At 49.4% G+C, this 27,617-nt stretch overlaps 1 protein-coding gene across 2 annotated transcripts; it reads left to right on the top strand.

The window, feature by feature from the left end:
* Nucleotides 1-25,391: 25,391 nt before the first annotated feature.
* On the top strand, nucleotides 25,392-26,805 carry ANKRD9 (ankyrin repeat domain 9). 2 transcript variants are annotated; one of them, XM_085225659.1, is made up of 3 exons: nucleotides 25,392-25,547; nucleotides 25,729-26,352; nucleotides 26,428-26,805. In XM_085225659.1, the coding sequence occupies exons 2-3, from the start codon at nucleotides 25,780-25,782 to the stop codon at nucleotides 26,656-26,658; spliced, it is 804 nt and encodes a 267-aa protein (XP_085081785.1). In that variant the 5' UTR covers nucleotides 25,392-25,547; nucleotides 25,729-25,779; the 3' UTR covers nucleotides 26,659-26,805. The 2 variants fall into 2 exon arrangements, with proteins under 2 accessions (XP_085081785.1, XP_085081784.1); XM_085225658.1 differs by having other exon boundaries at nucleotides 25,729-26,805.
* Nucleotides 26,806-27,617: the final 812 nt, after the last annotated feature.

Here is a 27,617-nt window from a genome sequence, read left to right as displayed (position 1 = left end):
CCAGGTTGTTTAACTCAGGCCTTAAAGACTGGATTAAAAGAGAATATTGTTTGCTTTTCATCATGCATACAAGTTTTAACGCTGCCATCCTTCCGCTAACAAGCTATTTAACAGACTCTGTGGTGGCAAAGCCCACAGATTACCCAAGTGATGTTGCCACAGCACCCAGGGAGGAATTTTTACAGTACTGGATTCAGCTGGCGCTTTATGGCTGCAGCCCAGGGTGTGGGCAGGGATCCTGGTGACGAGGCTGCCGTTGCCCCCCAGCACAGCTCCCTGCCATGCTCTTCCTTGTCAGAACAGGGAAGAGGAGAGGCCTCTCTGAGAACTGTTAGACCGAGCCATGTCCCCACGGCAGCACCTCGAGCACTATCGGCCCCTCCATCCTTCCTCCGTACAGTGCACGCAGCAGCAGGGCATGGGTAGGGCTCTTATCTCAGCTTGCTGCAGCCCCAGCCCTTCTGCAATCAAATGAAAATAAACAGAAAGAAAAAAAATGTTCAGCTTCATAAGCCTTTTTTTTTTTTTTTCCATGTGTAAATTATGTATCGCACTCATTACAGGAAAAAGGAAGATGTAGACTTGGAAATCAGCTGTGGGCTCCTCCATTTTCCCTACAATCGTGCAAGTGTTACAGCTGTACACACAGGGGACTTTCTTTTTTTTTTTTTTGCATGCAGCTTTACACCAAAATAAAGGCCACAGTTGTTCTCGTTGGTGATTAGGCTCAGTGCTGTGCCTCTGGGAATGGGGAAGCACCCAGACTCAGAGGAACACAACACTTAATGAGTCCTTTCTTTGAAGAAAGGAAATTTTTTCAAAGTATTTTTTCAGAGCTGGCGGAAGCAATGCAGAGACTGTACGCACAGCTTCTGCAGGAGGAGGCAGGTAAAGCACCACCAGCTGTACCTGCTGAGCAGCAGCCCCTCAATGAGTGCTGGACCCTGCGCTGGCAGCTAGCAGCACAGGATCTGGTCCAGGGCTCCGTGCCGGACCTCAGCAGGGCCTCCAGCAACTTCTTTTTTTTTATTATTAATCCTGAATTAATACCCAAGCTTCAAAGGCATGGATCTAGAGGGGGGGGGTCTCTTTATGGAGATACTGTGTGTCCTGGAACAGATCCTTTAATTTTATGATGAGCTGGAGTTGAAGATATTTGTATTCAAATCCTCATTTAGGTTCTAATGCTCTTTAGTGTTGGATACAGGGATTTTAGGCTGGAAATGGCACACTTGACTTTACTATCACCCCAAACAGACAATCAGAATTTAAGCTGCTGTTTCTCTCCAGCCTTTTCATACTTCTCCCAACACTCTCCCCGAAATTGGAGTGACCCTGCTGCATTTACTCTACTAATAAAATATACTTTACTCTGTGTTCTTCCCTCTACCTTCTCCTCAAGTCTTATGCGGTCAAATAAAATCAAGGTTTTCAGATGTAAAACGGTTATCAGCAGTTCAGGTTTTACTTACAGTTCCTTGATCAGGCTGCAGGGACGCTACATAGGAAGAAGTATAAAATAATAGCGTATGTTCCGGTACAAACTGCAAGCATCATGCTGTACAGGGTGTCCTTTTAGGGTTTTCCATCTTTGCTGATGATAACAGCAGCGTCTCTATTCATTTTGCTGGATGTTAAAAATAAGACTGCATTTTGCTGTTATGAACAGTGAAATTACCTGGTGTGGTGCTCAGGGTAGATCAGAACGCACCCACATCTCAGATAATCTGGCTGGTTTCTGTGTCCGCTCCACTGCCTGCGGCCCCCAGCCTGTAGCACCAAACAGCCCTACCCACAGCCCTCACCACAGCCTGCCAGGGCTTCACGAGCTCACCTTGCACTGTTATGTGTCAGCTCTGGGTATGAAATAGCTGAAAATTAGGGCGAAGTATGACACTGGATTGCTGCAGTTAGGGGCAGGTGGAGCTGCGGTCCAGTCCAAGTGCACGACAGCATCCCCCTACATGTGCACCGAAGGAAACCTCCATCCAGAGGATACAACACATTGAAATCCTTGGCTATGCAGAAAAGACATGCACAAAGGATTTGTTTGGAACTCACTCCTAACTCCGCTCATCTCTTTTATTGCTGTGGCTTTAGGAACAGCAGCAGCTTTCCTTAGCTCTCCAGTAAGGGATTCATTCTCAAGCACACACTCTGCAGAGCCAGACCCGTTGTGTTCATCAGACACAGGCTTTTCCCCCAGATATTCGCAGCTGTGCTGGACACCTGATTTAGAAGCTCTGGTTGTGCCATCAGCAGCCAGAAACATCACACTAAATCAGCTTGTCTGCCCAAAGCAAGTGTGTGCAGCTCACAGCTAGCTGCTCACTGTGACATTGCTCACCCGTGTTAGTGCTGGCCACTACTGAGCCAAAGGAACACCAGCACCAGGGAAGGTGAGGGTTTGCTTGCAAAAAAGGCATATATTAGCAAGTGAGTGTGTACGTATGATTGGGGGTTCCCTCATCTAAATTATTTACCATCAATTGACCCAGCCCTGGATTTTAATTTATAATTGTCCCCTTGGTGTGCTCCACATAGAGGAAATGTTGGTATTAACCAAAGGTAATTCACGGCACAGTTGGGAGGGGGATTATTTTGCCAGTAATAACTTCCTTTAAATATGGAATTGTGATCAAAGCAACGTGGTTCTGATTTTTCCTCTATTTTTAGCTTTGTAGTATGTTTCTTCTTAACAGTAAGTTAACATTGTAAGCATGCTGTGAATTTCCAATATAGCAAAGCTTTAATAATTTGCAGCAATAATTATTCCTGCTTCTGTCTCCAATTCAATTTGGTGTGGAATTCCCATCTCCCACCACAAAGCTTAGCTCAACAGTATCTATGTGAGACAGGCTATGAAACGAGTTTGCTGTAATGGACTTCATTAAGGGACAGCCAAATTACTTTCATCTGTAATCTATTTTAAATGGCAAAAAGGGCTTTTCAATAAATATTTTTCCTTCCAAAGTTATCCATCTCTGTGGAAAAAGGGGAATGGTTATTCAGTTTTTTCTTCTTTGTTTTTATAAAAAGGTTTCAAAATTATTTTCTGGATTTGTTTGAATAACAAACATTTAAGCCAGGAATGGAAGCAGCACCTTTTTTCTCTCCCTGAAGCACCAAACCATGCCAGGAGTGCTTGTGTTTTCTCCTGCCCCAATGTCACCTGCTGGGTGCCAGCCACTGCTGGACTTGAGTGGCTACCAATGTGTGGATTTGGTGGCCTCAATCCATCTTCACCAAGATCCAAGCAGGGATCCACTCAGCATGAGCACATAGATGCTATCTGAGGACCCATTAGCCCCAACCCAAACAATGAACACACATGGACCAATAACAAGCAGTGGGGAGAGTCTTAGCCAAGCCCTATGCACAAGGACGTATTACTCCCCCACCAAATAAAAGCCTTTACTTAGTATTTAGCTTTGTAGCAAGAACCCTCTTCGGCCTGCTCCTAAAAGAGATGTTACAGTTAATTTAGTGTAAAATTATCACCTGCTGTACAATAAAACAACAAACTGCAGTCAAATAATCTCTTAATAAATGAAAATGTGTAATAAACTGTGTCAGCACCACAGAGAGTTGGCAAGGCTGAATACCCTAAAGGTACCAATCCAAACAAATTCACCATACAATATATGGCCTGTGTCATTTCTGGTTCTTATCAGGGATGATTCATCTGGGAATCCTTGGCGCTGGTTTTTACATCTAAAGGCCAGGCAGTTATTATAATGATATAATTTCTGCTGCATTAATTAAACATAATGCATGTAAGCCCCTTTATAGGGGTCTATAAATTCATTGTAAACATATGCTGTATGTGCAATCTACGAAATGAAATGAAGAGTCTCATAACCATTTCTCTTTTCCAGAGTTTGAAGAGAGGTCTAATGATTGGCACGGAAAAAAAATTAAAAATAGCATAAAGGCAAACCTAACATTGCCCCTGCAAACATTAAAACTACACCTATGGATGGAAACCCAGGTGCCTGTCAGTGAGGGGGGAAGCAGGAGGAAACACAAGCACAGGCTTGAGCTGGCCACAGAATCCTTGGAACAAAGCACTGCTCTCTCTGCTGCAGGCTTGGTACATGCAGATGAAAAATAGTCTATGTTGTTCTCAGTACCTAACTTCATGTTAAGTACCACTCACTAATCCCATCATAATGCAGCTCCTGCTAGTACAAACAACCCCAGCCCATCAATTTCAGTCTGGTACCATAGGCAGAAGAACAACCCTTCCAGTCTACCACCTCACACATATCTTCCAAACTAGTCCTCACATCTTCAGGCAGAGAACTGTGCCCCAAAACCCCTCAGATCCCCATCTCTCCATGGTGCCCTCTGCAGAAGAGCCATGGAGGAGTCCCTCCGGGGTTCAGGATTGAGGGAAGGAGACTGATACAGTCAGAAGGTTCTAAGGAGATCTTACAGGGGCCTTCCAGTACCTAAAGGAGCCTACAGAAAGGATGGAGAAGGACTCTATTGAAGAGGGTGGTGACAGAACAAGGGCAATGGCTTTAAAATAAAAGAGGAGGTACATAAATCAGACACCAGGAAGAAATTCTTCTTTATAAGGACAGTGAGACCCTGGCACTGCTTCCCAGAGAGCTGTGGGTGTCCCATCCCTGGAGGTGCCCAAGGCCGGGTTGGATGGAGCCCTGGGCAGCCTGAGCTGGTGAGTAGTGTCCCCACCCAAGGCAGAAGGTTGGAACTTGGTTTCTAATGTCCCTTCATACCCAAACCATTCTATGTTTCTATAGTTTTGGCTGGGCACCCAGAGGAAAAGCAGTGTAATTTAATCTCCAAGACAGCTGGCATCATTTGGCACATCCAAGTTCCCAGCTAGCAGGTAGTCATGCCAGCCCTCCGCCCCCTTGGAGATCCATAGAAGTCTGGGTACAGGGGAAAAGACCCAGAAGCCGTAGGGTAACCAAAGTGTCCACCCTACATCTCTTACAGGGCACACACCACAGCAGGCAGCACTGAAGGTGAAAGGAGCCCCTCTCATTGCTGCCACCTCCTTGCCTTTCATTAAATGGAGGAGCCCAATGGCAAGTGGGGAGTCACCAGACCACCCAATCTGTGGCACGAGAGCCAAGAGGGTGTCCATGAGCAGATCTGGAGGCACGAGTTTGTTCATAGCACTCTGTCACAACTGCGAAATGCATGTCCAGCATCCGTGTGTTGTCCCTGAGAGGCAGAGACCCATCACTCACACAGAGGAAATTAAAATGACAGCTAGAGATGTCCCCTGCACCCAGCTCCCTCTTTAGGAAACTCCCCTTCCGCACCAGCTCTCTGAGTAAACATCCTCCAACAGCCTCCATCTCTGCCCTTTCTGGACAACTTCCTCACCAGGCAACATAAGCAAAGCCTTTTCTTCAAATTGGTTTAAAATGAGTGAAAGATAAATAAAGCATTTTTCCTCAGTGACATCAGACATTAATAGAAGTGATGAGTGGAATGCGTGAGCCCTGCCCAACTGCAGGAACAGGCTTCACACTGACCCCATTCCCATCTTGAAGAGATGAGGGTTGGGGCTGAGATGGCTCATGGCATCTTTTGCACATATTTGGGGATATTTGGTGTCCTAAACCCCCAGCTCCTGGAGTTATAAGAACATTGGGAGATGTTGCTCTTAAGAAAAAAAGAGAGAGGCTTTTAGATCTTGTCCTTGCTGAGAAATCCGGGAAAACAACAGACAAACAATGCCTGAGCACATGAGATTTGGCTCAGCAATTCCACCACTCAGAACAGCAACCAGCACCATGAGATCTGCCTCATTCATCCTCAGCCACTGGGGCCAGCAATGGGACTCTGCTGGGCTGCCCAAACCCCACCAGGAGCACAGCAGCCATCCCACAGGTTTGGTCTGGGTGGAGCATCCATGAAGATGTATCCAAAGGGGTGGAAGAAGGAAGCTAAGCAGTCCCAGATGCCACTGCTCAGCATTTAATTGCAGCACCGCTACAGCCAGCGGACTCCGACCTTTTGCCGGCGCCACGGCTGCGCCCATCCCAGTGGTTATCCCCAAGCCACGCAGCTCCAGGCTGCTTTCTCCTTCAGTTCTCACTTCTCAGATATATGTGAGATTACTGCCTTTTCCATAGACAGGGCGCTCCCGGAAAAAGCTGGAAAACAACCAGTGCACAAACCAACAGCTCAAAACAGCAGTGCATGGGAGAGCCTTGGAAGTCAATCACAGAATAAGGTTGGAAAAAGCCACTAAGATCACCTAATCCAATCATCAGCCCATCACTGCCATGCCCACTAACCATGTCCATCGGGGTTTGTGATTCTCCTTCTGAAGGCAGAGGGGAGGGACGAACGACACAAACATGTTGCTGTTACGGTGGTTCTTTGCCATGGACACAAAGAGCCCTTCAGCCCCACACCGCACACTGGCTATGGAGATGGGCATCACACAGATACCCATAGCTGCTGCTCAGCAACAGCCAGTACCTCAATGCTGAGACAGCACAAAAATCACTAAAAGATGGACGTGACAGTAAACCTGTCCCCACCCAGAACAGCCAAGGTGACAATAGGGTCACATCACCTCACCGACCACCAGGACAGCACTGCAGCAGGGCCCCATAGGCAGGAAGCAGCCGAGCTGAGAGGCCCAGTGCCACTGCAGCTGTGTCCCTGCAGGCAGCAGGGCTCTGTGCGTGTGTGTGTGTGTGTGTATAGCATGTGGCTCCACATTCTCTCACCCCTCTGCATCTGCCTACTAGAACAGTTAAACTGCCCAGCTCACTATGGCTGCAGTTTATCATATATCACACAGCCCTCCTTGCTCTGCCAAGGTTCACTTTCCTCAAAACATCCCTCTTTACTCAACCAGAAGAAAAAATGTAATTCAATTGGGGGATGACGTTTGGTATTTTTATGTTTGGCTTTCTATTTCTTCTGTTTCTTTCCCCTCGAGCTAAATCAAGCCCAGGCAGCAGAATTACTTCAGCTTACAATTAATTCCTTTATTAACTCTTTAGGGGCAGGAGGGAGAGAATGAGAGTGGTCCGGAGCCCTGAAATGATGAAGGTCAGAAAGGAGGGGCCATGGCCCCCTTACGCCAGGGCTGTCTGATAGCGATAGGACAAGGGGCTTTAAAGTGAAAGAGGGGAGATTTAGATTAGATATTAGCTGAAATTTTTTTTTGCTCAGAGGGCGTTGAGGCCCTGGACTGCTGCCCAGAGAGCTGAGGGTGCCCCATCCCTGGAGGTGTTCAAGGCTAGGCTGGATGGAGCCCTGGGTGGGGGGCAGCCAGCTCATGGCAGGGGTAGGACCTGGATGGGCCTCAAGGTCTCTTCCAACCTGAGCTATTCTGTGATTATGATTCTCTGTGCTATGGGAATGGCCATTAATAAATAGGGTTATTATCGCTGCTGGCACTTCAGTTGTATGTGAATTTAAGCACTAGGTTTGGTACTGAACCATAATGTTAAAGTCCTTAATTAAAAATTAAGTAGAAATGGGGAAAGAGTTTGAAGCAAATCATTTTTTGAAATTTTCAGGGAAAAAAAACCCAAAACAACAGGAGTTACTCAGTTTTAATTTCCCTTAGGTTTCAGCCATTCTGGCATCGCTGGGCTCTTGCATAAGCTGTGAAAGAACCCCAGTGCTCCCACTATGAGCTGTAAGGCTGAGACAAACACTGAAGGTTTCACTCTGCCTTCCTCTGCCACCAGATCAGCTGCAGCCCCTGCTGCAGGCACTCACCTCAGGGCAGAGGTGCAGGAGGGTTTTCTCACACCAATCCCCAGGCAGAGTTGCTGCACAGCTCCAGCTGCGTCCATGGGACTGCGCTGCACTCCCACTCCCAAATCTGCAGCCAGAAGCCCGCAGCTGGATCCCGTCTTTCCTAGCAGACTGTTTTTTCCTCTCTGCTGACTGCAAGCCTTGCATGGAACAAAAGCTAACCAGAAGCAAAACCAGAGAAATTGCAAAAGGCCCCTTCCCATCTGCACTTTGCTGAACTATATGGATATTTCTCATCCTATTTTACCCCAGGCCCAGTTATAGTAGGGAGAAAAGGGGAAGTTTAAGTGATGCAGAAGCTGCTAAACATTTTCACCAGGTCTGGTGAAAATGCACGTACGTAAAATGAAATTACAAGATAAAAAGCAATAAAACAAACATACTCAGTGCAATCTACAAGGCCAGCCATCAGATACAGGCAGAGCCTGGAAAATTAGGGCTTCTTGAATGAGCCCTGAGTTCCCCTGCTCACAGCCTGCAGCAGCACACAGCACTGCTTGCAAGCTGGGAAAAAGCAGCAACCAGGGGCTCTACATGGCACAGCCACCAGGACACAAGCAGATTGGCAGAACTGGAGACATAGGTGCTCACTGGTGCCATCTCTGCCTGGGAGATCTCACTCTGCAAGGTTGCCATGCTTTCTGTTCTCCTGCACCAAATTTCTTTCCCAGCTGCATCTAGGGGTTCAGCATCCCAAGCACAGAGTCATTAAGGATGGAAAAGACCTCTAAGATCATCTAGTCCAACCATCAACCCATCACTATCATTTTTCCTCCTGACTAACACTGCTTGTCCACACCATTTGAATCCTTAAGCCTTGCTGTGGGCCCAGAACCTGACCATCCCTAAGATAAACATTCTGGTGCAAGGCCAGGTAGGATGGGGTCCCTGGGAAGCCTGATCTGGTGGGGGCAACCAGCCCACAGCAGAGGCACGGAACCAAGCAGGTTTTTAAGTTCCTTCCAACACAAACCATTCTGTGACCATGCTATTTTCCCTGATTTTTTACAACTCTGACATATTTCCCAACCACCTCCTGTGGAGCTCCTGCTGCCCTGCAGCAGTTCACTTTTTTCTTGCCAGCATAGGGGCAGAGCACCACTTTCCCAAGAGCCCCCCAGTAGACTCTCCTGTTGGACTGCTCTGCTGCCCTCAGGCACAGCAGGGCTCCCCCTGCTCATCACAGCACATTTCAGCTGTGCTTCTTCATGAGCAGTAGCAACCGCCCAGCCAGGAAAAAGGGGGAATTTCCAGCAGTCAGCTGCTGCAGGGAATCAGCAGTGCATATTCTGGGGATGAGGCAGCGGCCTAAGAGGAGCAGCAGTCCTTCCTTCTTAATGGTGATGATTCATTCAAAAAAGTTAACTAAGTGAAGTTTTTCTGGAGAACACAGCAAGGTTTGTCCCTGCCTTTATATATATATACATATACAGTTTTCATTCAAAAAGAGCTGTTTCTAAATTTTCCTTTGAGTGCTTGCAGTTTCCTTGGCCTCTTTTCCCACAAAAACCTTTCGGAAAGGCAGAGGGGAGAGAATGACAAGGGAAGGCTGTGCAAAGGCTCCTGCAAGCTAACAAAGTCACTACATAATTCTGCAGTGGAAACAGCATTTTTATTGTTTTCTAAAGATCTTGCGCTACCTTCTTGCTTCATTGATTTTTAGGAAATTTGGGCATATTTCCATCTGGGCCTGTTTCCAAGGAGCTCCAGCAGTTGTTTACAGCCTTAGTTTAGGCCTAGAGAGAGGCCAGGCCTAACGTTCCCTTCTCCAGCATGGAACTCACTCCCAGGGGGATGCACATAGTTTGCAGCATCCCCTGCTGAGCCCCTTGAACCCGACAGATGATGTCTGGTGCACAGAAGTGGATGGGGAGGTGAGATTGGGAACATCAGCCAGAGCACTGCAGAGCTGTGGGCATTCGTTGTGCCTTCCTTCAGCTGCTCACAGCTCTCCATACCTAAGATCATAAAATAGGACTAGGCTGAAATACAGCACTCTCACCTTAGCTCCAGAGCTTGCAGCTGAACCTTAACTACTCCTCCCAGCTGTAGATCATAAATCAGCCTGTCTGTCAAAAGCACACAGGTTGGGTTGAAGTAGAAATTTCTGTGCAGCCAAATATAGAGGAGATGAAAGTAAAGAAAAACAAACCACAGAAGGAAAATAAAGTGACATAATGCACTGAGCTGGAATTAATGTTGCTCTCCTGGCAGCCTTCTGAAAGGAATCTCCCAGCCCCTCAGATCATTCCCAAGGTGCTGGCCAGGAGGACAGCTGGACAGTGGGAACACAGTGAATTCCACTGAAACCTGGATGGAGAGGTGGCTGTGAATGGTGAAACTGCATCTGGAGCATATAAAGACTCCAGCTGTCCTCCTGCTCACTTTTTCTCCTATGGACAAAGGTCACATTGCTCAGTCACAGCAGCGTTTGGGATATGAGGTGTGGGACAGTATTGCTGCAGGACGAGGACACTGCGGAAGGGGAAGTGCTCACAGTAGAGCAGGAGAGTTCAGACTGCAGCCAAGGAAACATGTCTTAGAGCTTACACATTTTATAACCACACCACACAGTTGCTGGCCAGCCGCCACCACAGCTCACTAGCTCTGACCTCACAGCTGGCAAAACCCCGAGCATTTCATTGATAAGTGCCCACCTCCATCTCACCTCTCCCCACCTCCAACAGGACTGTTCCTGTCCTGCTCTGCCCAAGCTGCTGCAGCTAAGTGCAGGCTATTTGCTAACCCTTACACCCCTTTTAGTTTTCACTTTTTAGTGAAAACATGAGTGAACCTCAAACCAGAGGCCAACAGGGAGCTGCTCTTGCCCTGCCACTGCCACCCCCATCCCACCCAGAGCCCTTTGCTCATCCCCATGGCCATTCATCCAGCATTGTGCCATTTCCTCACTTCTCCCTTTCCACACCAGATCATGTTGCCCTCTAGTGGATTTGAAATTATTAAAAAAAAAAAAAAAAAAAGCAAGTGCCCGTCACTGCTCAATCCCATGAAAAGTAAAGCAGGTTTTACAAGTAGGGCGAATACAATTTACAGCCACCCCACAACACAATGCAGAGGCCTTTGACACACCATCTGGACCCCCTGTGCTTCTAGGGCTGAAATCTGTGTTATCCACAGGCTGCTGTGTAAGAAAGCAATAAGAGATGTCTCTCCTCTCAGCAAGGAGAAATTTAAGTGAACGGTTACCAACCTCTAAAACAAGCATTTGCTTGGGGAAAGGAAACACTACAGCTATGCAACCAATGTGGTGGGTTAGAAACAAAGCAATTGCTGCTCACTGCTCCAGTCTGCCAGGGGGCTAATTGTACTGCTCCCACAATGGCATCTGATTAAAAAAAAAAAAAAAAAAGGCAAAATATCCCCACTCACAAAAAGATTTCAAAGGATCTTGCATGAGCCACAAATCACTGGAACACCAGCCCATGTCTTCTGAAGGAGGGGCAGCATAGTTGAGAGCTGCCAGCTTCACCCCCTGGGAACTGGGCATGCCATGTCCCAAGGCCAAGGCCTCAAGCCATGGTTCAGACCTGAGGAACTCCCAGAAGCTCAAGGCTGGCTGGAGCAGCCCCTTCCCCAGCTGCGTTGTCAGAGCAAACTCCACGGGACCAGGTGAGCCATTTGCAGAAAAATGTGATAGATGCCCATGGCCCCAACAGCTTGATTTCCTTTGGAAAACCAACTCCAAGTCCAGTAATGGATCAGCATGGATCTCAGCACACCTGTTGCAGTAACTCTGAGAGCTTCAGCAGAGAGAGTTAGGCTAACAAGTCACTCTTCCTGTGGTCACAGATCAGACTCACCAGGGCTTGGTGGAAAAATCAGCAAAAAGGAGAGGAGAATCAAGCCTTCATGCAACTCCTCCACTCGAAGGAGTAAAACCAGAAAAACACGGATATTCCCACGCCACAGTTCAGCACAGACCAGTCCCCCCTGCACACCAAGATAGGCCTTAACCTCCCCAAGAGTTCACTGGCCACTCTGGGAGCTGGGGGCATTATCCCATTTAGCTTTGGAGAGATGGTCAAGTCAGAAGACTTTGGGCCTCTTGCAGGTCTCCCCCTGGATGCCATTTAACAATTCTGTTCAAAATATCTTTTCCTGAGGGGTTTGGGACATTGGATGGCTGTCATCAAATGATGACTGCAACTCAGAGTAATCCATCATGAGCATTTGCTGAGGGGAAACTCATCCAGGCTCAGACATTGACTGCTGGGGTTGGCACCCACTTCCACATGAGGACTTCCCCCCCACACACTTCTCCTGAGGGGACTCTGGGCATTACCAGCCACTGGACATCAACTTCCCCCAGGAATCTTCCCATCTTCTTCACTTACTCCAGCACTCTACATGCTCCTCTGCTGCCCAGGTCAGAGCACACTGGAAAAATCAGTGTATTTTCCATCACATACTTAATAATAAGGAATAAGTCATCCCTAAACTTCTCAGCCATTCCAGTAGCACTAAATAGTGACAGCATTTACCTCCAAATATCCTGAGAGCAAAATTTTTAAGAAGTCCTAGACAGAACAGGAATTCAGCAGACATGCTATTTGGGACAGCGAATCTGAATTTGGAACAAATCAGTTGCCTTCCCGCTTGCCCTTTGCAATCCACTTTCCCAGAAGTAGCTGCCTGCGTTTCCAAGACAACAGGCATCTTTTCTACATCTCTCATGATGTGAGAACTTAAATCAGCTCCTGTGGGAGATCTGACAGGAGGGGCAAAGGCCATGAAAAGGAAAAGCTTTCCTTTCAATACAAGCCTCGGAGGGCACAATCAAGAGTGGCAGTGCATTGGCAAAGCTGCCCAGAGTTGTGGTGGGGTCACCGTCCATGGAGGTGTTCAAGAACTGTGGAGATGTGGCACTGAGTGACATGGTCAGTGGGCATGGTGGGGATGGGTTGGACTGGGTGACCTCTGAGGCCTTTTCCAATCTTAGTGATTCTATGATTCTATGATTCTATCCACAAGTTGAGAAGGAAAATGCTTTTCTATTTCAGTTCATTTTATTCAGTGAAAAGTTTCCAAGCACACTTTTCCATTATTACCCAGGAAAACTTTTATATGAATTCAACTAGTGCCTAATTAGGTCTCCTAAGCCATGGATAGAACCTCATTTCATCTGATCATTACTTGCAAAATTAGTTCTGTGGGCAAACCACCTCCTTGGGGAATCAGACAAGTTGAGAAAATTTCCCTCACGGGAATCACTGGTTGAATCTGAATATTAAATTCATGCGACCTGGTGTAGGGAACCTGCTTTGGCAGGGGGGTTGGTCTCGATGATCTCTAGAGGTCCCTTCCAACCCCTACAATTCTGTGATTCTGTGATTCTCAATTTCTGCTCTAACTCTAACTTGAGCACACAGTTGCAGACAAGAAGTACAGTATATTTATCATCAAGATGAAATTTAGATTTTGTCTGGGAACTCACAGTGGTTGAGCTGCTGGAAGTGTGTTTTCCTTCCCACCTCAGAGCAATAGCCCGTTCCCTTCCTTACCTTGAGGGCTTCGTGCACATACAGCGTGCATAAGGATGGTTGCATAATGCCCATAATGCCCAGGTGCTTGGCAGAACCACTCCCCACACAAGTGGTGCTGCTGGGATGCCAAGGGCTGTGTCTTCACAGCTCTAAATTACAGGTGCCCTCAGGTAAAGCCCAATTCTGAGGCTAGATGAAACAACCAACTACGGCTGTGCAGCTCAAAGAGCAGAACTCACCTCAGAGGAGCCCCTGGTGAAACCAGCAGCAGCTCCAAGAGCAAAGCACATTTTTATACACACACACACACACACACACAAAAAAAAAAAGCATAAAACACCAGCATCTTCTAGAGGAGGGATGAACTCACCTGTGCCAGGGCACTTGTCAGTGCCCCAGCAAGAGGAAGGATTCTAGTCCCCACGGCACTTAATCAGGCATTTAAAATAATAAATCTTATTACAGTAAGCACATTACTGTTAAGCCTTCAGCTGTTAGCATTCAGCCATTGTTGGAAGGGCCAGATCAGCCACACATCAGCCTAAAAGCAATGCACCTAAAACAGCAAGACAATCCATTGGAGAGCAATAGTTGCTCCTGACTCAGCTCAGCCAGCGCTGGTCCCTACAGGAAGCGGTGCCGGCACCGCGGGAACACCCACTTGTCACTCTGGGAGGTGTTCTCTAGGTCCATCTGCTGCAAACACACCTTCCCTCACCCAAACATCCCCCAGCACACCAGCGCCACAGCTCCCAGTTCACAATAACTCAGAAAGGCAGATTCTCCCACAGAGGGAAGCAGCTCACACTGCACTCACTGTCATTAGGGTGCACAGAGCTCCATAGTTCTTGGACATCGCCCAAGGCTCTGCTTCTTCAACCCTCAGAAGCACACTCAGGCTTTGCCAGCCTTACTGTAGGCTCTTACACCTCTTTGAGATGGAAGCACACCTTCATCCTTCAGGTTAGACAAAGGCTGCTTACAGGCAATGCTCAGCCCTCCAGCAGAAAGCACTAAAAGCCCAGCTCCCCTCCAGCCCAAACCCCAGAATGGTCACCCAGCCCCTGAACATACCAGCACCTCCCCACTAGGAAACCCAAACCAGCCCCCACCCCTTTGGGATTTCCTCTAGAGCCAGCAATAATAGCTTACAGCAATCACATGGGGGCCCACCTGCCTAAATGAAAGCTTTGACCACCTGATTCCCAAGGGTCTGGTAAGGGATTTAGAATGAAAATATCATTAAGTTTGGAAAAGACCACTAAGATCAATCCAGCCCTGCCGTGCTCACTGACCACGTCCCTCAGTGCCACATCTCCACAGATCTTGAACACCTCCAGGGACAGCGACTCCCCACCACCCTGGGCAGCTGTGTCACTGCATCACTGCTCTTTTGGAGAAGAAATTTTTCCTAATATCCCACCTGAACCTCCTCTGGTAAAACTGGAGGACAATAGTCTTACAGAACCAGGCAGAAATCCTGTTGGATTACGTTCCTACCACCTATTCTTCCTTGTGTCATGGGTTGTTACTTATTCTCCAAGAGGTTTTAATGTCGGTCAGCCTTTTAATGTGTCTTTTGTTTAACACAGAGGTTACTGTGAATGTTCTTTTTGATACTATCAGCTGTGATTCTAATGCTTCAAGATAGCATCAAATTATCTAATGTTAAAAAAACAAACCCACGAGTGACGTAAAAAATAATGTTTTGGGGGAATGTCTTTTAATTTCTACATTTTGCCTTTCTGGGGCAAAATTATAAGCTAAAAGTTCAGAGCTGGAGCAGAATTTAAAATAAAAGCTGAGCTTTTAAATACTGGGAATGGAAGTCCTGGGGCTCAGAAAAGATCCTTGAATACTTGAAGCCAAGAACCAGCTGTGCTGAAACCATTCACCTCACTTTTTACACACAAGGTAGGAATCTGCATTTGTGAAGCATTGTATGTGATGTGAGCACCCAACGGGAACGGAACAAGAAAAATTCAACCCTTATTGAGTGTGAGGAAATGCAAGCAAGGCGTCTGCTGATTGACTCAGCTTGTGACGGACGCTGTCATCATTGTCACTTACTTGATTTCCTTCTCTCCCCATACCTTTAAGCTCTGCAGCTCTGCAGAGAGCTTTCTGCTGCTTTTCTAGAGAGGAATGACACTTCATTTCCAGAGGAGCTGCTCAGGCAAAGGGCTGCTGTACAGCAGGGGGTGGCTGGTTTCCTTACATTTCCTCTCTCTTTGTTTCACAAGGGACAGAAGAGATGTGTAAGGGGTAACTGCCAGGAGGGCCTCGGAGGCTGTTACCCATCCGTGTGCTCAGATCAGCGTGAAAGCTGCAAAACACTGCTGGCTTCAGGACTGAGCCCAGCATGAGACACAGCTGCCTGCTCAGTGTGTTGGAAACGGACAAGTAAGGTGAGACCGGTGCCATAGAACAATGCAGATCCAATTTCACATCACTGCCCAGGATGTCTCCCTCCCTAGCAAACAGGCAGAGAAGCTCTCCTTGGTTTCTTACCACCATGGTTATTCTTGCTGGGGAAACCTAGGGAATCCTTCTGTAGATTGTGTGCTCTTGGGTCTTACTGACAGCCCCAATGGCAGAAGGTCCCCAAAATAGTCCTTCCAGTGCATGTGTGCCTTCTCCCACCGCAGGAGAGAATATCCACTGGAGCCAGCAGGGAGGATGCACGCAGCCCTGACCGCACTGCCTTGCCCAGGAGGAACCTCCTGAGCCCTACAGCAGCAACAGGGCTGGCAACAATAGGGTCTCTCCCAGGGAACCTTTCCCAGGCCATTTGGGACAGCAACAATGACAAAAACAGCTCAGTCCCATTAAGTATGAGTCACACATCCTGTGACTGCCTCTGTGCAGTCCCTCTGGGAGACTGAACTTTGGGAAACACCACCTAGCACTGGTTCCATAGCCCTCAAAGCTGTGCCACTCAGCTGAATGCTGCCCAGCAAATTACACTGCTTCTCTAGCAGAGTTGGTTGGCCCCCAAAAGCAGAGCCCAGCCCTGTGCTTACTTCACTGGGAGCTGTTTTATACACCATCATCCTGCTGGGTAAAGTCCATGATAGAATAAGAAGTCTGATGTCAGATAGTACCGGTGCTTACAGCCTGGGTCTGAGGGTTCTGAGATGTTCACTGAAATATTTTTGCAGTGCATCGATGCTACCTGAGCAGCCTGCAGGATACAGAACTGTTTTTTAGAAAGTCTTCAGCTGTTCAGGATGAATGAGACTATCAAAACAGCTTTAGTGTATGTGGCATTCAGCCATTTGGAAAGGCTGAATGAAATCCAGCGATGAGAAAAATCTTGATTTCACTTCCAATTTAGCACTTGAAGGACTGACATGGGATTACTCTACATGAATGTGCTGGTATCAAACCCCTTGGCTTCAGGCTCTTTCCCAAACAATTGGGTGTCTGCAGCCCCAGTTCTCTTGGCCACACCAGGGTGGTACCACAGATTGCTTTTGTCCAGCCCTTCTCCCAAAGACACATTCCAGCCCTGGCCTAGATGGGTAAAATTCACATTCAGAGCTGAAGCCGTGCCTGCCTGTTTGGGGCTGGCCCTGCTCCTGCAGATCTGCTCCAGAGTGCTGTGCAAAAAGCACATGGGATTTTGGGATAGAAGACAGGAGATGGCTCTGGGACCACTGAGAGCATGTGGGGATAAGTATTTGTGTATTAGTTAAAGCCAAACATGTGGAATAAGTGAACTCTGACTTGAGTGTGGTTTTTTTCCTAGAAATCTATGAGTTTTCTAGGCAAAACTTTTCTGATCATGTTCAAATGCAGGTACCTCACATCTACTGTGCTCTCATCCTTTAGTACAGTCAGTTGGCACCTCAGTGCAAAGCTCTGTTTCTATAGGGTCGTTCCACTGTGAAGCTGTTTCCAATAGTTTAAAATTAGTTACAGATTTACAAACAATCACATATTTATGTAAGGAGAAGGATTTTTTTTTTTAAATAAGCATTTAATAAGACACTTGGAATATGAACTGGCCATGTTTGAGTATTTTGTTCACTTTATGGCGTTTCTGCCCATTTATTTTATGGGATCTGGGGAGTGCAAGCTAAAAATGAGGGCTTATAAGAGGTTATAAAAGAACAGAATGGTCGTATTTTTCATGGCAGTTTGAACAGGCTGAAAAAATAACAGCAGTGCTTTTTATTTGCATTTTAGCCAACAGTTTTCAGCCAAAGGTAGAAATAAAAGCACACACACCCCAGCCTGATCTTGTTGAGCATTGCTTTTCCTTGCACTGGGCTGACTGTCCTCTCCCAGATGTTACACAGGCCTGAAGCCCATGTCAGCTGACTCCTCTATGGGTCAGCTGTCCCAACATCACTGTGCAGATGCACGTGGCACTTCCGTCCACCAGATTCAGGTTGGATATTGGGAAAAATCTTGTCTCAGAAGGAGCGCTGAGGCATTGGAAAAGGCTGCCCAGGAAGGTGGTGGAGCCACTGTCCCAGAGGTGTTCAATAATTGTGGAGATGTGGCATTGAAGGACATGATCAGTGGGTATGGTGGGATGGGTAGATGGTTGGACCGGGTGATCTTAGAGGTCCTTTCCAGCTTTCATGATTCTGTGATTTTCAGGTCTTCGTCAGGCACCCTAAGAACAAAGAAAACCCACATCTATTGGCCACCTGGGGACAAACATAGCAGGGGTCTCTGTGGCCCAGACACAGACAAGCACAAACTGGGAGGACCCCAGTGTCACCAAGGGCTGAGCTCCCGGGCAGGCCAACGCTCAGGCTCCTCGCGTGCAGTCGGTCACACATCTCACACAGCAAAGTGCCGAAAACAAGAGAAACAATTCATTGTGAGCCTCCTGTTTGTAGTCAGGCCTGTCCTCTTGTTTGCAAACAGGGTTATCGGTGCCACTAGGAGCCATTCCCCTGATGCGGCTGGAAACAAAGGCTCCCTTTTCAGGGCTGTTTATCCAAAGCAGAGAGGGATGTGGGAGGAGGTGGGGAAGGCAGGGGCAGGACATCCCCCAGACAGGTCACCCCATGGGAGATGAGGTGCCTTTGGGCTCAGAGGGCTGGGGAGAAACAGCTCCGTCTCAGCTTGCCCCACCAGCTCTCCCCTCCCACCATGCCTTCTTCAGCACCTGGTGGCACATAACATATTTGGCACAGTACATCTGGAGACAGGGGAGAAGTTTTGCGGGTTTGTTTTTCCCAGGATAGCATTAGAAAGCTGCTTCCTCCCTGCTAGGGCCCCGCGTCTGCTCCCTGTGAGCTGAGCAGGATATGGGCTCCAAACAGACCCTATGGAAATCCACCAACGGGTGTGTTAGACCATGCCTGGACACTTAATAAAGTGGGAGAGACAGTGAACATGACATTTAATTATGGGAAAGAAAAACGAAGTCTTTTACCCTGCATTTGGCGTTCTCCCAAGACCCAGAGTTAATTGTTAGGAGGGTATATTAGAAGGCAATGAAGGAGAAGATTGAAAACCCTGATTAAGCCAAGTTCCTGAAAATGCTGAATTTATTGAATTTTACATGAGAATACACAGACTGGGCCGTGCCAAGGGCCATGCCAGCCTCCCACTGAGTGCTCAGGGGTCTGCGTTTGTTGGGGGCACGAAGCTCTGAGCCCCACTCTCTTGGTGGGATGGGCAAGCCTTGCTGCAGTCCCAAAATGAGGCAGGTTGGGTTGGGTCTGCTAGGATAGATGCTGCTGAAGCATGGGCAGACCCTGGTGTGGGTGATGCCCAAGGCCACCATTTTGCCCAGGAACTCAGTTTCCCAAAAAAGGATCTTACAAGCAGGAGGAAGACCAAATTTTTACACAGTCTGACAGTGATAAGAAAAGGCAGCATGAGAACCATTGGATTCCAGTGGAGCAAGTAGCTTTTAAGTAGCTTTTTTCTTGCCTTCTTGCCTTTTTTTTTTTTTTTTTTTTTTTTTTTTTTTTTTTTTTTTTAGCATGAAAATCCACACTAATAAATGCAATCCGGCTCGTGCTACACCTGCAGTAGCCTTACATTTACTGCAGGGGGTAACCTTTGGCTGCTGATGCACTGCTCCTGCAGTAAGGCAGGTTGGAGCAGATATCGGGAGGAAGCTCTGCTGGAGGAGCACTGGTGGTTATAGCTCCTCATTTAACGAAAGCGACTGCTGGTTATCCGGGTTTCAGATAGCTTAAGAAAATGATCCTTACATATATTAAAAAGGCAGAAAAAAACCCAGCATTTGGAGTAGGGTAACTAAAATGATTATCTTGCAATAGATTGCAAATTAGAGCATCTATTTATTGAGGACCCCAGAACATGACATCACCCTGAGCATGACCACAGGAGCAGCCTGCTGTCCCCATCTCCCCACTCGGCCACGACCCCAAAAAGCACAGCAGTGTGGGCACAGCCACAGGCACATGCTGGGATCTGCTGGGGGCCTTACCACACAGCGCACAGTACCTCCCTCCCACTTCTGTCGTCTTACTTACCAGGATCAGAACAACAGAGCAGCACCCAGAGCCCACGGATGCCAGCAGCAACTCAAGAAAAACTGCTTTTATTCTATGCAAGCAACCAAAGACTTTGAACCCTTACCTGACACATCACAAGGACAACAGAGAAAGGTGCTTGAGCGCTGGCCAAACTGTGGGTTTTTTCTGCTCCATAAAGCACATGGTTTGCAAGAGCAGCCTGTCTTTGCATGAGCTGCATGAAACTCCGGGAAGTTCTGTTGCTTGCACAAAATCACCATCACAACCTTTCCTGCCTCCTCCCATTGCTGTAACATTTATAAGGAAGGAGTCCAGGACTATGCCTAGGTACCACAACCCCCACGTGTGCCCCAGCACCGCTGCTCAGGGTCACAGGACAGGTCAGGGAGTGGAGCCGACCTTTCTGCCATGCAGCAGCCAGGCTCGGGTGTTTCTCAGCTCGCTATTTATACCGGGCTCCTGTTTATAGCTATTTTGGTTTTGTCACCCATTTCGTCTCCTCTTTACATAGCCTTTTTAGCTCTCTTGTGTTTCTCTTTTCTGGGCTGGAGGCACAGCAGGAAGCAAAGAATGCCATGGAGCGCAGGCAATACCTGGGAGCATGAGCCCGTGGCTAAATTCGGGGCACAGCACAGCATTCCATGACAGCCTCTCACTAAAATGCATATACAGAAGCGCTGGGGGAATTCTGGCAGGGATAACCACGTCGTAATCCCTCAGCCATTCGCTAACCCACAAAAAGACAAACGAACAGGCAAATCTGATCAGACAGCAACGATAATTTCAGTGGCAAAAGCAATGGAGAGCTGCATAAAACGATGTTAGTGCAGAACCCTGCAGGTAGAAGACATTGCCACCTGGATTGTGGACATCTTTACATACAGAAAATTACCTTCTCATCTCTGCATAGAAGACAGCTACTGATTTAGGAAAAGAAATATCCAAATGAGGAACCCTGCTGTGAGCTCTCTGTGGTCCAACCTCCTGATTATACTCGGATTTGAAAATTTCATTAGAAAACAATTACAGAGAAACCGGAAATATCAGGGAGGCTTAATCAACGGACCCGGGGGATTTCTTGGCAGCAGAGCAGCCCCAGGCACTGCTAGAAGACTTCTGAGTGCGTTTTTATGAAATGAGAGGGGAAGAAAGATTTCTTTTAAGCAGCACTTCACAGCAAAAGGGCGTTTGACTGATAAATCAATATTCTTTTTCAAACATGAAGCAAGCAGATTTCCTGTTTCAATGCGCATGATGGAGCCCACAGGTGCTGCTGGAGCTGCCTGCAGCCTCCTCCACCAACAGGAGGAGCCCCCAAAGCGCTGGCCTTTCCCTCACCCCCCTTTGTTATTTCTGCAACCCGATGGCAGCCAAGAGCTGAGAGAATGAACAAATGGGAATAAAAATAAACCCTCAAAGATATGCAAAGCATCCACTATTTTTTTTTTTTAAATCCTCCTGCTTGGCCATATATCCACCATGTTTTACAATTCTAACAGCAGAAGGATTTAGACAGCAACAGCAGCCTGAATGCAGGGCTGGGGTGAGCATGACAACACACAGACCTGCTTCTAAGTTGAAGAGCCACGACCTCTTCCCAGACCCCGGCACCTCATCCTGTGTCCAGCTATGAGGTCAGGGCAATTTCAGTCCAAACAGCTGGATCCCTCGTGGGCTGCAGATGGCCGCACGCCCACCGAGACCAAACAGATGCTACATCAAACATAGCGAACCCAAGTGGTTCAGGCCTGGTGATGGAGCGGGTCATTTTGGAGCCGCAGAGCCCTGCTCGCATCCCTGCTATAAAAGCCTTGGGGTTAGAAACGATGGGTTTGGTGAAAAGCATCTTCAAGGAGCGGTGGGAAGATTTCTCTCTTCCTGGCTCTACGGTGCCTCACTGCCACCAAACCTCATCTAGAAAAGCAGACCCACACAGCCCTGACAAATAGAGGGTGCTCCAGAAAGTGGGGGTCTGTGAGCACACGGCTCACACTGCACACCTCCGTACCCTGCGCCATCAGCGTCCCTGAGGGCCCCAGCAGCCTGATAACCACAAGTTTCATCTGAGCCAATTTTAGCACATTATAAATAGAGGATCCTGCTTGTTTGGGAACCGGCAAGAAGCAGGCGGTGGGTTCTGCTTCTGCAAATAGCACCTGGACCTGGTGCGGGCAGGCTGGCTTCAGGCAGGGAGAACAGCAGTGAAAGTGAGAAGGTCCCCAGCCAGGAGCAGGAGTGGGCATCGGCAGGGCCCTCTCACTGCTGCTGGGAGCACTGCTGGGGAGGGCCTGGCCTAGGTCTGCCTCGAGCCTTTCAAATCAGCACATTTGAATAATCACACATATACAAACAGATGCTTTTGCAATGTTTTTAGGCAGGTTCATGGTGTACAATGCAGAAAGCAAGCAACTTATTGGTCCATTCCCTACAGCTTGATTCCCAGGGAACCAGAGGGCCACAGATTCACCCTTTCTTCAATCAGGCTCTTACTTGGAGCAATTCCCCACAGAGAAGGCTCCTTCATTGTAAAACGCTGCATCCTTTTTCTAACCTTTTAATACGATTGATTTCTTTGTTTGTTTGTTTTTCAGGTGCAGAGAGAGAAATGCCCAGCACGATGTCAGCATCCACACACCACAGGTGCTCTTTCCAAAAGTGGAGCACTAAATGCCAGCAAAGCACTGGCTGGCTGCTGCCAAGGTAGCAAAGTCAGGCTGCATTTGGGGCAACAGAGGCAGGAGTTCGACCACCCTTCCCCCGAGCCCTTGGCTTTAGCTGTGCCAAGGCCGGGCTGCTCTATCATTACGATAAGGGTAATCCTGTTAGGCAAACACATCAAACAAATAGTCATTCATGATTGCAGACTTTGTCTAGGCAAATGTAACCCCAGGATAAAAATGTGCTGAGCGCACAGTCCTGTGGCATGGACACTGACCAGGGGCACATCGGGGTCCCCTGTTCCCCAAGACCCTGTGCAGGGCTGATCGAGGCTCAGGGCAAAGCCTGGAAGTGCCCCAGAACCACCCCAGAATGCCCTCGTCCTCCTTCCCCTTCACTTCTTGCGCAGAAGAGGACAGATGACTCTTATGTCAGGCTGTTTTGATTCTATATTTATGTCCTGCCTTAGGCTCACAATGTTCAGCTCAGATGCAATGCAGTCTGGTCATATTAATACAGCTGGGACAATATTTTTAACAAGCAGCATCAAGCTGAAGGCCACAGGCATCAGTGGATGCCAGGAGCCCATGGACCCCAATCCCTCACACAACAGAGCTCCCCAAAAGACATCCAGCCCCTTTGGTCTTCTAAGGGACACTTTTAAGCTCCCTCTCCTGTAGCAGATTGGGTTAAATTCAATCTCAGTTGTGGTTCTGTGCTGGTTTCAGAAAGGATGAACGTGGCTCATTTATCACAGGCGACAAAATCAAGGCTCAACAAGGAGTAGTCACTGACCAAGCCAAAAAGGATGCCTGTGGCCTGTGACCAAACCTGAGGGCCTGAGATTGCAGACAGACATGGAGGACCATTTCCTCCTCAGGCTGGCTTAAAAATAATGGGTTTCAAAGCCTAAAATCTGGGTTCTGCTGAAGAACCCCCACCAGCCAGGCTGAGTTTGGGAGCAGCCTGCCTTCATGGCACAGTCTTCACCCCAGAGCTGGGGCAGCTGTGTCCTGGCCAGAACAGGAGGCTTTGAGTTGTGCTCAGATTCCCATTTGTCTCTGAATCCCAAGGATGCAGGTTTTTGGAAGGACATCATATCAGCAGCCAGGAAATGAAGGTAATAAGAGAAGGCTTGCTCGCCCTGCTGCTCCCAACGCAGGTTTTCTTTCACGCTGTGGGTCAGGAAGGAGCTGACCCCAATCCTACTGAAGAGAAAGCAACCGGGCCAGGATTATGGGACTTCGGGCTCTGTAGCAATGATTCACACCAAGCTGAGCCAGGAAGCAGAGCAGCACACAGGAGTGAGGAGACGACTTTAGGCTGAGGGAGGGAGCCATGGCTGATGCTTTTGGCAGGGGTCAGGGTCAGCAGTGGGGCCATGGCAGCCACAGCCATGACACAAACACAGGCTACCGGGAGGAGGACAAGCAGAGGGGATGTTCTGCAGAGGGGATACTGCTGGGAGGGCATCCATACAGCTGCAGTAGGAGAAGGCCACACAGCACGAGCATTGCAGCCCAGCAGCTCCCTGCCAACCCCTCACCCGCTACTTCTCCTCAAGATGTTGAAGTTCAGCTAAGCAGGACGCCAGGTTTCCGCCTGAGTTGTTGACAAAGCCTCCAGGGGCTTAAAGCAAACCTGCAGCTCTGCCACTCCAGCACTGTGGCCTGGGGGCTGTGTCCAAACGCTGCTGAACTTTGGTCCTGAGCCTGCTTGCAATAGGGGAAACTGGTAAACGTTCAGCACCAGACCAGCTCGGAAAGCCCGCATTGTTCTGCCTCTTCAGAACTGAGGGATGCATTAATCGCCCTTTCTTTATCTTCTGCTCAAGAGCAGTGCTAAACATTAACTACGTTCAACACCGTCGTTCACATTGGCTATTCGGATATTGCCCTTAATGACACCCACAATTGTGCCCATTAAGTCACTGGCCAATATGTTACCGCAGGTAACGCACAGTGCCCATTGCAGAACTTTCCCCTTTGTGCCACGTAGGTCTTGGGGCATCGAGTGGCCTTGTGCTGCCCACTGGATGGAGGAATCACAGAATCACAGAACGGCCTGGGTTGAAAAGGACCACAATGATCATCTAGTTTCAACCCCCCTGTTGTGTGCAGGGTCACCAACCACCAGACCAGGCTGCCCAGAGCCACATCCAGCCTGGCCTTGAATGCCTCCGGGGATGGGGCATCCACAGCCTCCTTGAGGAACCTGTTCCAGTGTGTCACCACCCTCTGAGTGAAAAACTTCCTCCTAATATCTAACCTAAGCCTCCCCTGTCTCAGTTTAAAACCACTCTTCCTTGTCCTATCACTGTCCACCCTCGTAAACAGCCGTTCCCCCTCTTGTTTATGTGCTCCCTTCAAATATTGCAAGGCCACGATGAGGTTTCCCCAGAGCCTTCTCTTCTCAGAATGGAAGGCTCAATGTGTTGGAGGAAGGTGAAGGAGAAGGAGCTGCAAGAGGACACGACAGAGTTGTGCTGACAGAGTAGTCTCCATCATGTGCCAAGGAACCTGCGATAAGCCCTCTCATAGCCAGATAAGTAATAAGATCAGTTACTTAATCCAAAGTGATTAAACCCAGGCGGGACTGCAAACAAACAAGCCGCGTCTGCGGGTCCACACGTAACCCACACATCATCAGAACACTCAAACCGTGCCGGGATATCAGGTTCTGTCACTGCAGGCTGCGTCAGGGCACAGGTCGCACTTTTCCTCAGACACAGAGCAGTCCCCGAAGGGGCCGCAATTACCACGGGCAGAGTTACGCACCGCGTGGATGTGTCGGGCACACCTGGGGACCGGCAGCCACCTGCGAGGCCCCAGATGCAGACACGGGATCCCCCGCCCCGCCCCCCGCGCTTCTCCCCGCCCCCCGGCACTCCGCGCGGCCTCCCAAGTTTCTTGGAACTTTGCCTCCCGTGACGCACGCGGTGGTGCAGCGCCCCGTCCTCTCCTCTCAGCCAATGGGCGCTGGGGGGCCGGGGCGGCCGCCAATCGGCGGCGGATGGACAGTTCCCGGGTCCTGACCGACCTTCACCACCCGGGGCGGGGGGTGGGGATAAAAGGCCCCGGCGGCGCCGCGCCGCGCTCCGGCCCCTCCGCGACGCGCCGGCACGGAGCTCAGTGGCGAGGTGAGTGCGGCACGGAGCCGGGAGCCGGCAGGCGTCCTGAGCTGCGGAGGTCGGAGGGAATGGGGGAGGCTGAGAAGACGCCGGGTTCCCGAGCACCGGGGACGTGGGGGGGGTTTCGCTCTCCGGGGCGCGGTGAGGCGGCCCCGGCTGCCCGGCTCCTCACGGCGCTCCGCTCCCGCAGGTCGGTGCCGATGCGGTCTCTGCTCGCCGGGCCGGGAGGAAGCCCCCCGCCATGCCTTGGAGCCTGCGGTGGGTCGGCGGCGCGGGCGCCCAGTCGCAGAAGCAGTGCAAGAAATCGTCCTTTGCCTTCTACCAAGCGGTGCGCGACCTGCTGCCCGTCTGGTTCCTGGAGGACATGCGGACCATGGAGGTCTTCCACTGGGAGGACGGGGGCAAGGTGAGCCTCTACTCGCCCTCCGAGGCGCTGCTGTACGCCCTGGTGCACGACCACCAGCCCTACGCCCGGCACCTGCTCGCTAAGTTCCCGCAGAGCGTGCTGGCCGCGCCCAGCCAGAACTTCAGCTGCTGCCAGGCCTCGGCCCCTCACCTGGCCATGGCCGTCCGCTACAACCGCGTCCGCGTCCTCTTCCGCATCCTCAAGGCCGTGCAGGCCTTCCCGCCGGCCGAGCGGGCCGCCCACCTGGACCGCCGGGGCTGCAGCCGCGTGGAGGGCGGCAAGACGGCCCTGCACCTGGCCTGCGAGCTGGTGCGGCCCGAGTGCCTGCTGCTGCTGCTGGGGCACGGCGCATCGCCTTGCCTGCACGACGCTGTGGGGAACACTCCCCTGGACACCCTGCTGCAGCAGGTAGGCCAAGCGCCGGCGGCCAACATGCGCGCCAAGCTGCTCTGCCTCGACTGCCTCTTCCTCTTCGTGCCTCAGGACCTGCGGTTCGCCATGAAGCAACAACTGCTGGACGACCGGCAGCGGTGGCAGGACTTGCTGGGGGAGAGCCGGTTCCGCTGCCTGGTGGGCCTGGCTCCCCCATCGCTGTTTGTAGGAGCCATGCGTGTCTTGATCAGGACCATTGCACCCGAGCACTTCCCCGAGGCTCTGGACGATCTGCCTCTGCCGCACTTCCTAAAGCCTTTGGACTTGAAACTGGAGAGCTAGAGGGGATCTCCTGCCTGAAAGACTTGTGCTGGAAACGTCCCGGTGTGCAAAGCTGCCCCTGCGGCAGCCAAGTACCTGTTTTAATTGGAACTGTCTTTTTTAAAACAATTGTATTTGGCACTTTACAATATATTTTATTTAAAGATCCTTTTGGTGAGGTGAGGTCTGTACCGCGTTTTATAACAACATTACACAGCCTGTACAAATGGATATGGAGAAGAATACATTTGTAAATATGTCTAAATAAACCAGCAGCAGACATGATCCAAAGTATCAATCAAGCAGCTAGAAACTCTGAAATGGCACGTGCCTGCTGACAGCGCATGGGGGGAGTATCTGCTAGTTAGGATTTCCCTGTTACATAAGCTGAGCAGTCCTAGAACAGGATGACTCCTTTTTAGCAGCTCTCCTAATACATCTTGGCAGGGATGTGGGCTTTTTTTTAAAGGCACAGATGAAAACTTCCTAATCTTGTACACAAAACTAAAGAGAAGACATACTATTAAAACCTCCTTAAACAAGGCTGGCAGGGATATGCAGCTGAACCAATTGTATCTTAAAACAGGCACAAAAGCAGTTGGCTTCCTTGCAGTGTTCTTTCTGTTCCTTGGGGAGACCCATGCTGAGGGCAGGAGCAGAGAAAAACTGGCCAGGACCAGGGAGCTCTCTGTGCCTGCTGCAGGGTGAAGTGCCATCGCTTCAGGGCAATGAGGCTGGCATGGGGCATGCAGGAGGGTCAACCTCTGTCCCAATGAGAGGGATATACTTGGATGTGGCAATCTGGCAGCTTTTCATGCAGATTCCAACTCCCAGTGCCTGTCCCCCGGAAGAGGTAATGACTTTAGTTCAAATATCTCTTATGAGATGCTCCGAGGTACGTGAAACGCCCTCACAGTTGCTCCAGATAGAAAACCCCTCTAGGGGCAAGGTCCTGCTGCAAAGCTTATGTCCCAAGTAAA

This window comes from Meleagris gallopavo, chromosome 5, assembly GCF_905368555.1.
Source record: "Meleagris gallopavo chromosome 5, MGAL_WU_HG_1.1, whole genome shotgun sequence".
NCBI lineage: Eukaryota > Metazoa > Chordata > Aves > Galliformes > Phasianidae > Meleagris > Meleagris gallopavo.
The sequence above is the reverse complement of the archived record's forward strand: the minus strand, read 5'-3'. Positions and strand labels throughout refer to the sequence as shown.

Excerpts from the sequence above, each read along its gene's own strand:
- ANKRD9 (XM_085225658.1), top strand. The coding sequence starts at position 25,780 with ATGCCTTGGAGCCTGCGGTGGGTCGGCGGCGCGGGCGCCCAGTCGCAG.